At 44.3% G+C, this 14,554-nt stretch overlaps 2 protein-coding genes across 4 annotated transcripts in view; both read left to right on the forward strand.

Moving 5' to 3' along the window:
- Positions 1–12,956, forward strand: part of LOC149744212 (uncharacterized) — a 41,356-nt gene extending 28,400 nt beyond the window's left edge. For all 3 annotated transcript variants that reach the window (XR_016391301.1, XM_089904236.1, XM_089904235.1), the window contains 3 exons: positions 4,375–4,494; positions 11,099–11,318; positions 12,609–12,956. Coding sequence is in view for 2 of the 3 variants with exons in the window: in XM_089904236.1 (XP_089760362.1) it covers positions 4,375–4,494; positions 11,099–11,318; positions 12,609–12,621 (353 nt within the window). In the remaining variant the exon portion in view is untranslated. The remainder of the gene's footprint in view (positions 1–4,374; positions 4,495–11,098; positions 11,319–12,608) is intronic.
- LOC149744213 (uncharacterized) lies at positions 9,860–10,567 on the forward strand. Its single transcript, XM_089903895.1, has one exon. The coding sequence runs from the start codon at positions 9,875–9,877 to the stop codon at positions 10,565–10,567; it is 693 nt and encodes a 230-aa protein (XP_089760021.1). The 5' UTR covers positions 9,860–9,874.
- Positions 12,957–14,554: the final 1,598 nt, after the last annotated feature.

Here is a 14,554-nt window from a genome sequence, read left to right on the forward strand (position 1 = left end):
CATTACATCCCCGTGACTTATTTAATTTATAACTAAGAGTTTGTACCTTTTTTATGGCTTCATAACTGTGTTTCATTTTTTAATATATTTTTATTGAAGTGTAGTTGATTTACAGCATTATGTTAGCTTCTGGTGTACAGCAAAGGGATTCACCTATATATATAAATATATATATATAAACGTAAATATATACATACATATATACACACACACACACATTCCTTTTCATATTCTTTTCCATTATGGTTAACAACAGGATATTGAATATAGCTTCCTGTGCTATGCAGTAGGACCTTGCTGTTTACCTATTTTATATATAGTAGTTTATATCTGCTAATCCCAAACTCCTAATTTATCCCTTCCCCACCCCCTTTCCCCTTTGGTAACCATAAGTTTGTTTTCTATGTCTGTGAGTCTGTTTCTGTTTTGTAAATACCAGTAAGTTCATTTGTATCATTTTGTATTAGATTCCACATGTAAGTGATATCATATGATACTTGTCTTTCTCTGTCTGACGTACCTCACTTAGTATAATAATCTCTAGGTCCATGCATGTTGCTGCAAGTGGCATTATTTCATTATTCTTTATGGCTGAGTGGTATTCCATTGTATATATGTACCACGTTTTCTTTATCCATTCATCTGTCGATAGACATTTAGGTTTCTTCCATGTCTTGGCTATCGTAAATAGTGCTGCTGTGAACATTGGGGTGCATGTATCTTTTTGAATTAGAGTTTTCTCTGGATATATGCCAAGGAGTAGAATTGTCGGATCATATGGCAACTATTTTTAGGTTTAGAAGGAACCTCCACACTGTTTTCCATAGTGGCTGCACCAATTTAATTTCCCACCAACAGAGTAGGAGGGTTCCTTTTGCTACACACTTTCACCAGCATTTAGTGTTTGTAAACTTTTTTAAATTTTTATTTTATTGTATTTTATTTACTTAGCTGTGCTGGTTCTTATTTGGGGCACGTGGGATCTTTGTTGCCATGTGCAGGATCTTCATTGCCCTTGGGATCTTTTAGGTGTTGAATGCAGGATCTTTAGTTGTGGCATCTGGGATCTTTGGTTGTGACATGTGGGATCTTTTAGTTGTGGCGTGTGGGATCTTTTAGTTGTGGCATGTGGGCTCTTGCGGCATGCGGGGTCTTTTAGTTGTGGCATGTGGGCTCTTACTTGCAGCATACGGGATCTAGTTCCTCGACGAGGGTTTGAACCCGGGCTCCCTGCATAGGGAGTGTGGAGTCTTAACCATTGGACCACCAAGGGAAGTCCCTGTTTGTAAACTTTTTGATGATGGCCATTCTGACCGGTGTGAGGTGATACCTCATTGTAGTTTGGATTTGCATTTCTCTAATAATTAGCGATGTTGAGCATTGAAGAAGATATCTTCTAATCCTAGTTTTTTGAGAGTTTTTATCATGGAAGGGTATTGAGTTATGCTACAGGCTTTGTAAATGTCTCTTAAGATGATCATGAGGATTTGTCTGGTATTCTGTTAGATGTATTACACTGTGATTTCTTTCTTTTATATAAATTTATTTATTTTTAATTTTGTCTACGTTGGGTCTTCGTTGCTGCGCACGGGCTTTCTCTAGTTGCGGAGAGCGGGGCCTACTCTTCGTTGCAGTTCACGGGCTTCTCGTTGCAGTGGCTTCTCTTGTTGCGGAGCACAGGCTCTAGGCATGCCGGCTTCAGTAGTTGTGGCACGTGGGCTCAGTAGTTGTGGCTCACGGGCTCTAGAACACAGGCTCAGTAGTTGTGGCACACAGGTTAGTTGCTCGGCGGCGTGTGGCATCTTCCCGGACCATGGTCGAACCCGTGTCCCCTGCAGTGGCAGGTGGATTCTTAACCACTGCTCCACCAGGGAAGTTCCTACACTGTGATTGATTGATTTATTTATTTTTGGCTGCTGTTGGGTCTTCGTTGCTGCATGCGGGCTTTCTCTAGTTGCGGTGACTGCGGGCTACTCTTCGTTGTGGTGTGCAGGCTTCTCATTGTGGTGGCCTCTCTTGTTGTGGAGCACGGGCTCTAGGTGCGTGAGCTTCAGTACTTGTGGCACATGGGCTCTAGAGCGCAGGCTCAGTATTTGTGGCCCATGGGCTCAGTTGGTCCACAGCATATGGGATCTTCCCGGATCAGGGCACGAACCTGTGTCCCCTGCATTGTCGGGTGGATTCTTAACCACTGCTCCACCAGGGGAGACCCTACCCTCTGATTTCTTAATGTTAAATCAACACTACATTCCTGGGATAAAAATCCTTTGGTCATGGCATACAATCTTTGTGTATGTTATTGGACTGGTACAGGCATTATGCCCAAGGAATCTTGGTCTTTTTCAGGGAGAGTCCAAAAGAGGTTCAGTCAGCCAAGAAACTCATACAACATGGAAGACTCTCTTCTATCATTATACACAATCCTGCATGAAGTGAATCTTTTTTTAGAATGAGAAGAAAGTTCATAATGAAAAAAGATAACAACTACCATGAACAAAAATTAGAAAATATCACACACACAAACACACAATGCCACATATGGCATGATTCCATTTCTATGAAATGTCCAGATTAGGCAAATCCATAGTGGCAGAAAGGAGATTAGTGGTTGCCAGTGTTTGAGGATAGGAGGGAATGGGGTATGACTGCTTCCTGGGTATAGGATTTCTTTCTTTTTTTTTTTTTTTTTTTGCGGTACGTGGGCCTCTCATTGCTGTGGCCTCTCCCATTGTGGAGCACAGGCTCCGGACGCACAGGCTCAGCGGCCATGGCTCACGGACCTAGCTGCTCCGCGGCATGTGGGATCTTCCCGGACTGGGGCACGAACCCGTGTCCCCTGCATCGGCAGGCTGACTCTCAACCACTGCGCCACCTGCAAAACCCCAGTGTTTCTTTTTGAGTTGATGAAAATGCTCTGAAACTAGATAGGGGTGATAGTTGCACAGCATCGTGAATGTACTAAAAGAACTGATTTGTACATTTTATTTTTAAAACGTTTTATTTGATTTGTCCATTTTAAATGGACTAAAATCATTAATTTCATGTTATTTTATTTTCACTTTAGTTAAAAAATAACAAAGAAAGAAACGTGCATCCCGGTCTTAACAGAGAAGAGGCTTCTTGTAAAAAAAAAAAAAGGCTGAGTTGTGACAGAAAGGATGATTAGGGCTTAGAAAGTCAGTGGGGGCCAAAGCTATACATAAGGTCTAGTTAGGGGAATGAAGATGGGCAAAGATCCATTAGAAGAAAGAGAACATAGCATATTTGAAGGATTAAAAGATGATCTGTGCAGCTACAGCAGTGAGCATGGAATGTGTTCATTTTGTGATGTGCCCAGACATTAATTTGCACTTACTCCGTGCCAAGCTCTACATCAAGTAGACCCTTGTAAAGTATTAGCTCATTAAATCTGTACAGCAATCCGATGAGGTTGGGACTATTTTTCACCTCGTTTACTGATGGAGAAATTGAGAATTATAATATAAGACAGGATTTGAGATATTAAGTCCTGAGCCCAAGATCTCACAGCCTGTAAGTGCGCTGGAACTTTTATCCAGGCAGCCTGGTTTGAGAGCTCATACTCTTTAACTGCCACAGCTGCCCAAAGATACCAGGTCCTGCCTCTGCAGGGCAGCTCATCTCATGAGTTTAAAGACACAGGGGATTGGAAAGTGTTTCTGTGTAGAGTTTATGTTTACAGTTTGCCTAAAGTTCAACCAAAATAATCTTTACCCATACACTCACACACACCCGCTCAGCCCTCCAGATACGTTTCTGAGTCATAGAAGGTTTTTGCCTCTACCTAGTGTTTGCACAGATTTTACCTTTAGATCTCCCAATTCTTCCAAACTCTTAAGGGTATTTTGAAATCCTTCAGGTAGATAAACTGCCTCACCTGAGAGTGGTGTTCCATCAGGGGCTCAGGCAGAGGTGTTGAGTGTACCTGAGGCTGGAATATTAAAGAAACATATGGGGAAGGAAGCTTTTTTCCTAATCTCTGAGTTTCCTAGGTGGCCATGGGAGAAAGAAGAGAAGTCATTATGCACATGAACTTTTTTTCTACATCAAAATTAATGACATATGTAAATTTCATTAAAATCTGTCAATGGTTCCCTATTTACTATATAAACATAAGTACACTTCCTAACAAAGGTCTTAAATTTTGTTCTTGTGTTTTTGGAAGTGGGTGTTGCTGATGTTATAGTCACTTCTGTGTTTATTTTGTCTCAGAAGGCATACTGTTTGCATTCTTTGTCAGGATATATAAGAGGAAGTAGATGCGAGGTAAGTACAAGTTGTTTAATATCTGAGCTCAAAATTCTATAACCTGTTCTAAGTTTCTGGCTCTCTGCCATCCCTATTTTGCCTTTCCAGCTGGCTCACTGTTAAGCTGTGCCTGTAGAGATTTCCTGAGAGAGACAAGAAGTCTGAAGGAAGGAGAATCTACTATGTCTTGTCTCTGTTCCTGTTCCTCTCTGGATCACCCCCCTAAAGGTAAGAATAGTCTTTCAAATAAATTTTTTTAATTTATTTTTTTGTTTTTATTTATTTATTATTTTTGGCTGCATTGGGTCTCCGTTGCTGCGCACGGGCTTCCTGTAGTTGCGGCGAGCGGGGACTACTCTTCATTGCGGTGCGCGGGCTTCTCATTGCGGTGGCTTCTCTTGTTGTGCAGCACGGCCTCTAGACGTGCGGGCTTCAGTAGTTGTAGTACGCGGGCTCAGTAGTTGCAGCTCACAGGCTCTAGAGCGCAGGCTCAGTAGTTGTGGCTCACGGGCTTAGTTGCTCCGCAGCGTGTGGGATCTTCCCGGACCAAGGCTCGAACCCACGTCCCCTGCGTTGGCAGGTGGATTCTTAACCACTACGCCATCAGGGAAGCGCTCAGGTGAATTTTTAAGAAGAATTCTTTTATATGTCTTTTATATATATATATGATATGTTTTTTATCCTTTCATCTGCTCAAAGCACTTAGGTTGTCTCCATTCTTTGGCTATTGTGAATAATGCTGCAATGAGCATAAGAGAGCAGAGCAGAAATCACCTCCTTTGGATCTGTTTTCAGGAGTGGGATTGCTGGCTGATCTGATAGTTCTACTTTCAATCTTTTGAGGAACCTCCATACAGTTGTCCATAGTGGGTACACCATTTTACTTTCCCACCAACAGGGCACGAGGGTTCCCTTTTTACCACACTCTTGCCAACACTTGCTATCTCTTGTCCTTTTGATAATAGCCATCCTAATAGGAGTGATGTCTTAATTGCAGCTTTGATTTGCATTTCCCTGATGGTTAGTGATGTTGAACACCTTTTCATATACCTATTCGCCAGTTGTATGTCTTCTTTGGAAAAACGTATATTTGGACCGTGTGCCCTTTTATTAATTATTTGTTGGTTTTGTTTTTTTGTTTGTTTGTTTGCTGTTGAGGTGATTGAATTCCTTATATATTTTGCATATTATCCCCTCAGCAGATAACATGATTTGCAAATATTTTCTTCTGCTTCACAGGTCAGTTGCCTTTTCATTTTGTTGATTATTTCCTTTGCTGTGCAGAAGCTTTCTAGTTTGATGTAGTCCACTTGTTTATTTTTGTTGCCTTTGTTTTGGTGTCATTTCAAAAAAAATCATTGCCATAACCTATGTCAAGGAGCTTACCCCTGTGTTTTCCTCGAGGAGTTTTACAGATTCAGGCCTTACGTTTAAGTCTTTAATCCATTTTGAGTTCATTTTGGGGTATGGTGTAAGATAAGGGTCCAACATAGTATCTTTGCCCGTGGATATCCAGTTTTCTAGCACCATTTATTGAAGAGACTATCCTGTCCTCATTGTGTGTTCTTGAGTTCTTGTCAAATAGTTGAGCATGTATGTGTGGGTTTATTTCTGGGCTCTATATTTTGATCCATTGGTCTTTGTATATATCTGTTCTTATGCCAGTACCATACTGTTTTGCTTACTGTACCTTTGTAATATAATGAAATCAGGAACCATGATGCCTCCAGGTTTGTTATTTGTGGGGTGGTTCATCCAAAGGTACAAATGATCAGTTATAAGATGAATACATTCTATGGATCTAATGCACAGCATGCTATTTTAATTTAAGATATTGTATGGTATGATGGAGACTTGCTGAGAGAGTAGATCTTAGTTTTATCCCACACACCACCCCCAAGAAACCTTTAGCTATGTGAGGTGATAGATGTATTAATCAGTTTGACAGGGATAATCATTTAACAATGTATACATACATCAGGCATCACACTGTTCACCTTGAATATACAAATTTTATTTGTAAATTATACTTCCATAAAGTTGGAGGGGATGGGAGGAATGTGTGTCCTGTTCACATGGAAAAAATTAATTACTATAAACTGTCAGAGGTAAAGCACAGGATTTGGGTTACTGGAAAAAATATTCTTAGTCCGTTGTCTTCAATAAACTCAATTAGCGAAAGGAAACAATGATCAAAGAACTAGCAAACAATGAGAAAGATGTATCCCAAAGAGATAGAAATTATAAATAGGGACAAAGTAAAAGTTCTTCAGCTGAAAAGCACAGTAAGTGAAATGAGAAATTAATAAAAGAAGTCCAACAGCAAATTTGACCAGGAGAAAAAGAATCAGTGAATTTTAAAAGGTTAGTTGAAATATCCAGTCTCTGAAAAGGAAAAGAGGAGCAGGAAAAGCAAAGAATGAAGAATAATGAGCAAAGCCTATGAGACTCACGTGCATCAGCAAGCTTATCAATGTACACATAATGACAGTTGCAGAGGCAGAGGAGAGAGAGAAAGGGGCAGGAAATCTTTGAAGAAATGATGCCAGAAAACCTCCAAAATCGGAGGAAAGACATGAATCTACACACCCAATAAGTTCTACAAACTCCAAGCAGGATAAAATCAGAGATCCCCACCTAGGCACATCATGATCAAATTATCAAAAGTCAAAGACAAAGAGTGAACCTTGAAAACAGCAATAGAAACCACTCCCCATATACAAGTAATCCTCAGTAATATTTGTGCCCATTTCTCTACAGAAACCATAGAGGACAGATGGAACTGGAATGACATATTAAAAGCGTAGAACAAATGAACAGAAAATACAGTAATTGAGGAGTGAAGGAACAAAAAAAGACTGACATGTGGAAAATAAATAGGAAAATGTCAGGAAAACTCTTTCCTTGTCAGTAATCAATACAATAACCATAGATAAAACTGTTCAACGAAAAGACAGCACCAGTGAGTGAACTTCAGGCAGTCACCTTAGCGCTGGATGCTCTGGCCAACAGTTAGCACCATCTGCACGTTTTCATAGACAATCAGGCCATTGTCGTCGGTCTGGCTGTCTGGTCTGGCCCATAGCAGCAACGACGTTTCCTTGTGTAAAACTGTCCCCTTTGGGGTAAAGAGCCCTGGGAATCTCTTGGCCCACAGACTCCCAAATTATAAATCCAGGTCACACATGTCTCTACATATACTAAAGCCACTATGCAGGGCTCTGCCAAGACCCTCCTTACCGGCTTCGGAGTTCCGGGCCTTATTGATGGTGACCGAGGCATGCATTTTACTTCGCAGGATACACCACGCTGGGCTCTTGAACGGCCTTCAGTAGACCTTTTGCCTCCCTACCCGGCCTTAGGCGGCAGGACTCAGAGTTCCAGAGTGGCTTACTTCCACAAGTTCAAATTCCATTACACGAAAATGGCACATTTCAGTCGCCAGTCACACGCCAGAGGTGAATTGTAGTATAGGGTCTGACTGCATCCTGTGATGTTTGGCTGCTGAGGGCTTTTAAACGTCAACCCTCCCTCTTCCCCAACGCCCTACACTCCACTCTCTCCTTTGGCACGGTTGTAGGGTGGAGGGCAGGAGGAGTGGGCGTCAAACTACACTAGCTACTGCCAGCACAAGGGAACTGTCATGCTGGCCCCATCCACTAATCACAGTAGAACTCCCAAAGCAATTTCTTCCTTTCCTGACTCTGTGAAGTCTTTTTTGGAGCAGCTTGAAAAGGCTGCCCTGCTCTCCCCCCAGAAGCCTCCTCATGTAAGGAATACACTTTGCATCGCGTCTTGGTAGTGTGTGTGTGGGTGGTGTCACCAGTCTTGATTGACTTTTGAACCCAACTTGGGGTAGGAGTCCATACTCCTACTCAGGGTGGCAACAACAGCTCTTCTCGCCAACCTTCCCGGGAGCGCTCTGCAGAATGTGTGCTTCCCATCTGTGATACGTTAGGGTCTGTCAAATTAGGTGTCCTGGATCCCAAGGCGGTGTGCTTACTGGAAGTAAGGGACATAGCTTATGTTCTCCTGAACGTGAAGTTACAGCTAACATCCAGTCTTGCTTCTGTGCCCAGCGACAGTACTAAATGGGATTAGCATAAAATAGTTGTTGATTTCTTCCTCGTTTTCAGCATTCGTTACCCTTGACCACTCGGCTAAGTGGGGCTGAGTACAACAAAAAGTCTCGGACTGTTGAGCGAGAAATGATTCTAGGAAGCCTGTCCTGTTAACGTCTGCCATGCTGTATTAGTCTGCTCAGGCTGCCCTAACAAAATGCCATAGGCTGGGCGGCTTAAACAAGACATTTATTTATTTCCTACAGTTCTGGAGGCTAGGAAGCCCAAGGTCAGGGTGCCAGCATGGTGGAGTTCTTGGTGAGGGCCCTCGTTTTGGCTTGAAAATAGCCGCCTTCTTCCTGTGGCTTCACGTTGGGGTGGTGGGCGGAGAGCACCATCTATGGTCTCTTCCTGTAAGGGCTGTAATCCCAATGTGTAGACCCCAGCCTCCTGACCTTCACAACTGAATGACCTACCAAAGACCCAGTCTCAAAATACCATCTCCTGGGGGTGGCGTGGGGTGGGGGATGGGCTTCATCGTATGAATTTGGGAGGCAGGGGGTGTTCACAGTCCAGTGCAGAGCAGGTGCTCAGCCCAGTCTTTAAAACAAGTATCTCTCTGTGCGTGTGTGTCTCTGTCTCTGTGTGTCTCTGTCTCTCTCTCTTCCCTCTCTCTGTCTTCATTTCTTGGAGGCTGCAAGTGAATTGGGGAGCCCTGATGACACACTGTCCAGCTCCTGTCTTTACTGCTTCTTCCACTCTCCATTCTCACTGCAATTATATCGACTTTGTATGTCCTTTTCTAAGTAGCCTTAACAGCATTAAAACCTCCAAATTCTCTTGCTCTCTCTTGTGGGAGGTTTTAAGCGTTGCTGAGATTTGATCTATACACCTTCTCTCTCTCTCTCTCGTTTTTGAACTAAGTGTGTCTCTATCAGCGTGAGCTGCCCCAGGGTAGCGTGAGCTGCCCCAGGGTGGCAATTGGGGAACACATGCAGGTTCCCATACCCCAGGGTGCCGCCCTTTAGGGACATTGTAGTTTTGCGCTTGTAGTGGCGGAATGAAAAGGAAGGGATTCCTGTGCGCTCACATAGGCTCAGGGTGAGCTAGGCCTTTAAGGCCTCCAGGGAAGCTGAAGACCTTGATCACTCATTGGACGGTGGTGCTGTCAATCCTTGGGTGCTGGCAAATGAGCTTAGAGCCGGCGGTGGAGGAAGTGGCCCTTCGTTGACCCTTCTGAAGTCCGCCTCCCATCGCCAGCCAGTCAGGCTCTTTCCCGCCCTGTGGCCCTGTGCGCAGCGTCCTCGTCCCAGTGTCGCTGGGGCGCACCGCGGGCAGGCCGTCTACCCTTCCCGTAGCGGGGCCGCCAGAGGCATCTTCGCCGAATACTGTCCCCTGTGCAGCCGGCTTCTCTGCAGCCCCCGCCCCGTCCCGGAGGCCCCGCTGCCCACAGCGTCCCCTCCCTCAGCGACACTCATCCCGGCGGTCGCCATCTTCCCCGCGGTCGTCACTGCAGCCCAATCCGTGTCTGGCGCGTCCCTCCTGCCATGTCTGCCACAGAGGAGCACGGGCTAATCCCAGGTGGCCAGGACGGAGCTGGTGGCGGGGCGGGTGGCGACCCCAGTCCCCTCGGGGTCCGTGCATCCCCTTCGGGAGGGATGGATGGAGTCGAGCGGGCCGCGGCCCTGCTGGCCTCCCTGAGGCTCTCCAGAGCGTTTGACGAGGAGGATGGTGGGCAGAAGGCCGCCCAGGCCGCAGTGGAAGAAGACTGGGATGTAGAGATGGTGGAGGAGGAGGACGAGGACGAGGGAGAGTTTGAATTAGACATCGAGGACCAGGAGGAGGATGAGTACCAGTCAGAAGAGGGGGACGAAACTGCGGAGGAGGTCGAGGAGGACGAAGAGACAAAAGAGGAGGAGGAGAATGGGCAGGAGGGTGCGGGAGTGGTCGCGGGCCACGGGGCCCCCGCGGCGCAGTTTAAGTCCCTGCTCCGGGATGTGGTCCATTGCCTTCTGCAGCCCAGGCACTACAACTACCGTGTCCTGGTCGGGCCTCGCACCGGCCGTGTGATGAGGAGGCGCCGCTGCCGACGGCCCTCGGACCCTTTAGAGGATGCCGCGCATCCTCAGGGGCAGGAAGACCTGGGAGAGGCAGGTGAGGTCTGGCGGAGCAAGTATCAGGCTGAGGGTGGCATCGGCCTCAAAGTCAGGCCGCGCTCAGCGCTGGCCTCTGGCGGTTAGGCAGCGGGTCAGAGCTCTCAAAAACCTTCAGGCACGATATGCACAAGTAGAAGCCCAGTTCTCTAAAGACCTTTAGGATCTTGAGAAAAAGTATGCTGCCTTCTACCACCCGAGGGGCAAACAAATGGCATACCTCACTTTTGGCTGACGGGCTTCTAAAAATGTAAAGATTCTCAGTAGGATGACCTGAGAAAATGATGAAACGGCACAGGGGCACTTTTCAGTGGTTGAGGAATCAATGAGCTTCGCGGTAGAATTTGTCTTTAAATGGGGTGAATATTTTCCAGTGACGTTCTGGCAGAAACATACAAAAATGCTCTCAGGATCAGACGATTTCGATCCCTTCTCCAACGGGCCAGAAATAATCAGCAGCAGTGTGTGAGATCTGCTGGAAAGAGGGGGAACGTGTTGTGAAAACTGTCAAGCAGCAGAAGTGCGAGGGCCATGGAAGTGTTGTATCAACCAGTAGGAGCATGGCCAGCTGTTCTTTTTACTTATTTATTTATTTTCTGACATATTTCTCTTCTCCAGATCCTCCCGAGGGCAGAGAACTAGATTCTGCTGCTGATTTTAAATCGGGAAATGTTGTCCACCACCTTGTGGTGCCAAAGTTCGTATCATTCGACCCTAAAGAAGAGAGTGAACATCAGTATGAAAACGCTGATGAAGAGAAAGAGGATGGAAATGGGAAACCAGAAGAAGGACCTAAGCTGGATATGGTCTCAGCAGAGGGCAGCTCTGGAGAATACAGGTATTATTGTATAGTGCAAGCATTCCTGACATATACCTGTTACTAACAGCTTTATGTTTTGTTTTGTTTACATCCTTAATCTACTTTTTATCTTTTTAACATCTTTATTGGAGTATAATTGCTTTACAGTGGTGTGTTAGTTTCTGCTTTATAACAAAGTGAACCAGCTATACAAATACCTGTAACCCCATATCACTTCCCTCTTGCGTCTCCCTGCCACCCACCCTATCCCACCCCTCTACGTGGTCACAGAGCTCCGAGCTGATCACGCTGCGCTATGCAGCTGCTTCCCACTAGCTATCTATCATGTTTTTAATTTTTTGTGTGAAGTAAATAAGAAAAAATTGTTGAAATTTACTTTTGGGAAAACAATGTTAATAATGTACTTGTATTCCAGATGGTATAGAACGAAGTCTGTTTTGGAATGTATTTCATTTACAGCAGCAAGTCCTTTGTCCTGTAGCTTTAAGTGTACTACAGATGGGAAATTTATCAGACCTGGAAATAGAGACCTATGTTTTTTTAGAGGTCTAAAATATAGAGACCTATATTTTTAGAGAGTGGCCATGAGGAGAAGCAGCTAAAGCGACCAAGCTGTGCACTAGCTGAACCTTCATCACCTGGCCACAGAAATGGAGTCTCTTGGCATAACAATGCCTTTGAGAAGGTGACTGCTTACAAAGTAGGAAAAAGTTAAGGATTTCAAATAAGATGGCATTTCATGAGTAATTCACAAATGTTACTTCAATTTAGATTTTTTATTCAAAAGAAAAGAAAATTAGCCATAGTAAGATTATTGGCTATCACTGAGTTGGTAATTCAATCTTAGTTTCTCTTTCCTCTACCCATTCATCTTTTCCTTTCTCTCATCTCTCTCTCTCTCCCAGTATCACACTCTTTCTTTCTCCCTTTCTTAATTTTTACACCTGCGGATGTTTGATAACAGCCTCTTTCTCATTTTACAGATACGGAAACCGGAGGTCTGAGAATATAAGGGATTTATGATTTGTGTAAGGAGCATGGGCTCTTAAGGTGGAAAGACATTTAAATCACAGAGTGGCCTTTCAAGAACAAAAACTAGCATTTATAGTGGTGGGCAAGAGAGAGATGAGGTTGGTGTGATGAAATGATGTGCACCCTGACAACCAAGGGTCTGGGTAACAAGAAGAAAACGTTTTGTTTTCTCCTTGGAGAGCCAACAGATGTTCATAGTATTGACTCCTATTTAGAAAGTCCCTGGTGCATGTTACTGGTGTACAATTGTTAATTGACTCTTATCCCACCCTACAGTTGGAAGGCATAAAAAGAAGTGGACAGCGAAAGAAAAGAAGAATTTGTTCTTCACGGATTTTCTAGTTTTCATTAGCCCACAATACAAATGTTGTTTCAAAGTTCAACATCCCAAAATGATATTAACTGACATCTGACTTTATTCTTACCTTTGACAGATAAATTTGACAGTATTGTTCACATTGAAAATAAAAGCTTGTTTGACATGAATAAGCTGCAGAGTTCGGTTTTTTTTACATAAATAGCACTGACTCCAATGTATCTTGGTTCTATTTATTTCGGCCCGCCTTACTGTCATTGAAAGGGATTTCTTTCAACTATTTGGTAAGCCTGTTTGACATCCCTTTATAGCAGCCTCAAATAAAGTGAAATATTAGATTATAAACAGCTTGTGTGGCAATAGAGATGGTGGCCCAGCCTCTAGTATATGTTACTGAAAGAAACTGATGGATGACCTAGCTTGCCTGGAGACCAGATGGTGCTAGTGGCCTGCCATGGAGCAGCAGCATCAGCATCAGCTGGGAACGTGTTTGAAATGCAAATTCTCAGACCCTGCTCCAGACCTGCTGAATTGGATATTCTGAAGGTAGGCTGCTAGCCCTCAGGTTTTAACAAGTCCTCCAAGTGCTACTGAAGCACACTAAAGTTTCAGAACCACTGCCTTAGAGCAATGCGGGAAACGTTTAACTACACCCATAGTAGGACCAGCCTTAATTCCCTGACTTGGTACTATTGCAGGTAAACAACAGGATGGTGAGATCTGGACTGAGGAAGACACTAGAATTCTCAGGGGCCTGAGACACAAAGACCTCCCGGGAGGATGTGTTAGTTTCCTAAGGTTACCGTAAAAATTACCACAAAGCAGGTGTCTTAAAACAACCGAAATTTATTCTCTCAGAGTTCTGGAGACCAGAAGTCTGAGGTCAAGGTGTCGGCAGGGTTGGTTCCTTCTGGAGGCTCGGAGGAAGGATTTGCTCCATGCCTCTCTCCTAGTTGCTGGTGGTTGCTGTCAATCCTTGGCATCATTCGGCTTGTATATGCACGATTCCAATCTCTTTCTTCATCTTTACATAGTGTTTTCCCCTGTGTCTCTGTTTCTGTGTTCTTTCTCTTCTTATAAGGACACCAGTCATATTGGATCAAGGGCCCACCCTAATCCAGTATGACCTCATCTGATCTTTATTACATCTGCAAATACCCTCTTTCCAAATAAGGTCACATTTACAGGTTTCGGGAGTCAAGACTTCAACATGTCTTTTGCGGGGACACAATTCAGCTTATAACAAGGGGCAAAGATTCAGTAGAGGAAGGGACAAATAGATGAAGGGAAAACCTAGTTCCAAAATGATAAAAGCATTATGGTTGGACTTATATTTTACTCAGAACATAGGACTTGTCTATAAATTATGGCAGGGTTGAGGGAAGGACATAAAAGTGTGAAGATTAATACTTCCTTTCACTCGTGCCCCAGACATCCAGTTTTCTTTGCAAACCCTCAAGCCTGGTTCAGGAGCCCCTCTTATGTATATCACTGCACCATGTGTTTTGGAATTCCTTGGCTCATCATCTATATTTCTACTAAAGAGTCGTTTCCCTAGGGGCAGACTGTGTGTGTGGCTCTGCATGGCACAGGACCTGGCATATGGTGCTTTCTCAATAAATACTGTTATCATGAGGAATGGAGGAATGCCGCATCACCTTGAGTTCACCAGCTCAGTGACCTGGGGAATTTTTCTGTATTAAGGGGCCCTATGACTCCTTGCTTATTTCCAGTGTTGCCAGATGGGGCTACATCTTCCAGTGTGCATTGTGAACACATTTGGGTAGTCAGAAACTGGAATCCAACCCCAAGGGAGGGGCAGGGGACTGAGGCTTACTCAAGTCAACACACATTATGTTCCGCTAAATTTCCCCTTTGCTCTCCATGGGAGTGATTGCCCTAAGCA

Source organism: Delphinapterus leucas, chromosome X (assembly GCF_059928025.1).
Source record: "Delphinapterus leucas isolate spDelLeu-1000000601 "Yukka" chromosome X, BTC_Dleu_Yukka2, whole genome shotgun sequence".
Classification (NCBI taxonomy): domain Eukaryota; kingdom Metazoa; phylum Chordata; class Mammalia; order Artiodactyla; family Monodontidae; genus Delphinapterus; species Delphinapterus leucas.

Bases quoted from the DNA above. Each gene is read 5' to 3' on its own strand.
- LOC149744213 (XM_089903895.1), top strand. From the start codon at position 9,875: ATGTCTGCCACAGAGGAGCACGGGCTAATCCCAGGTGGCCAGGACGGA.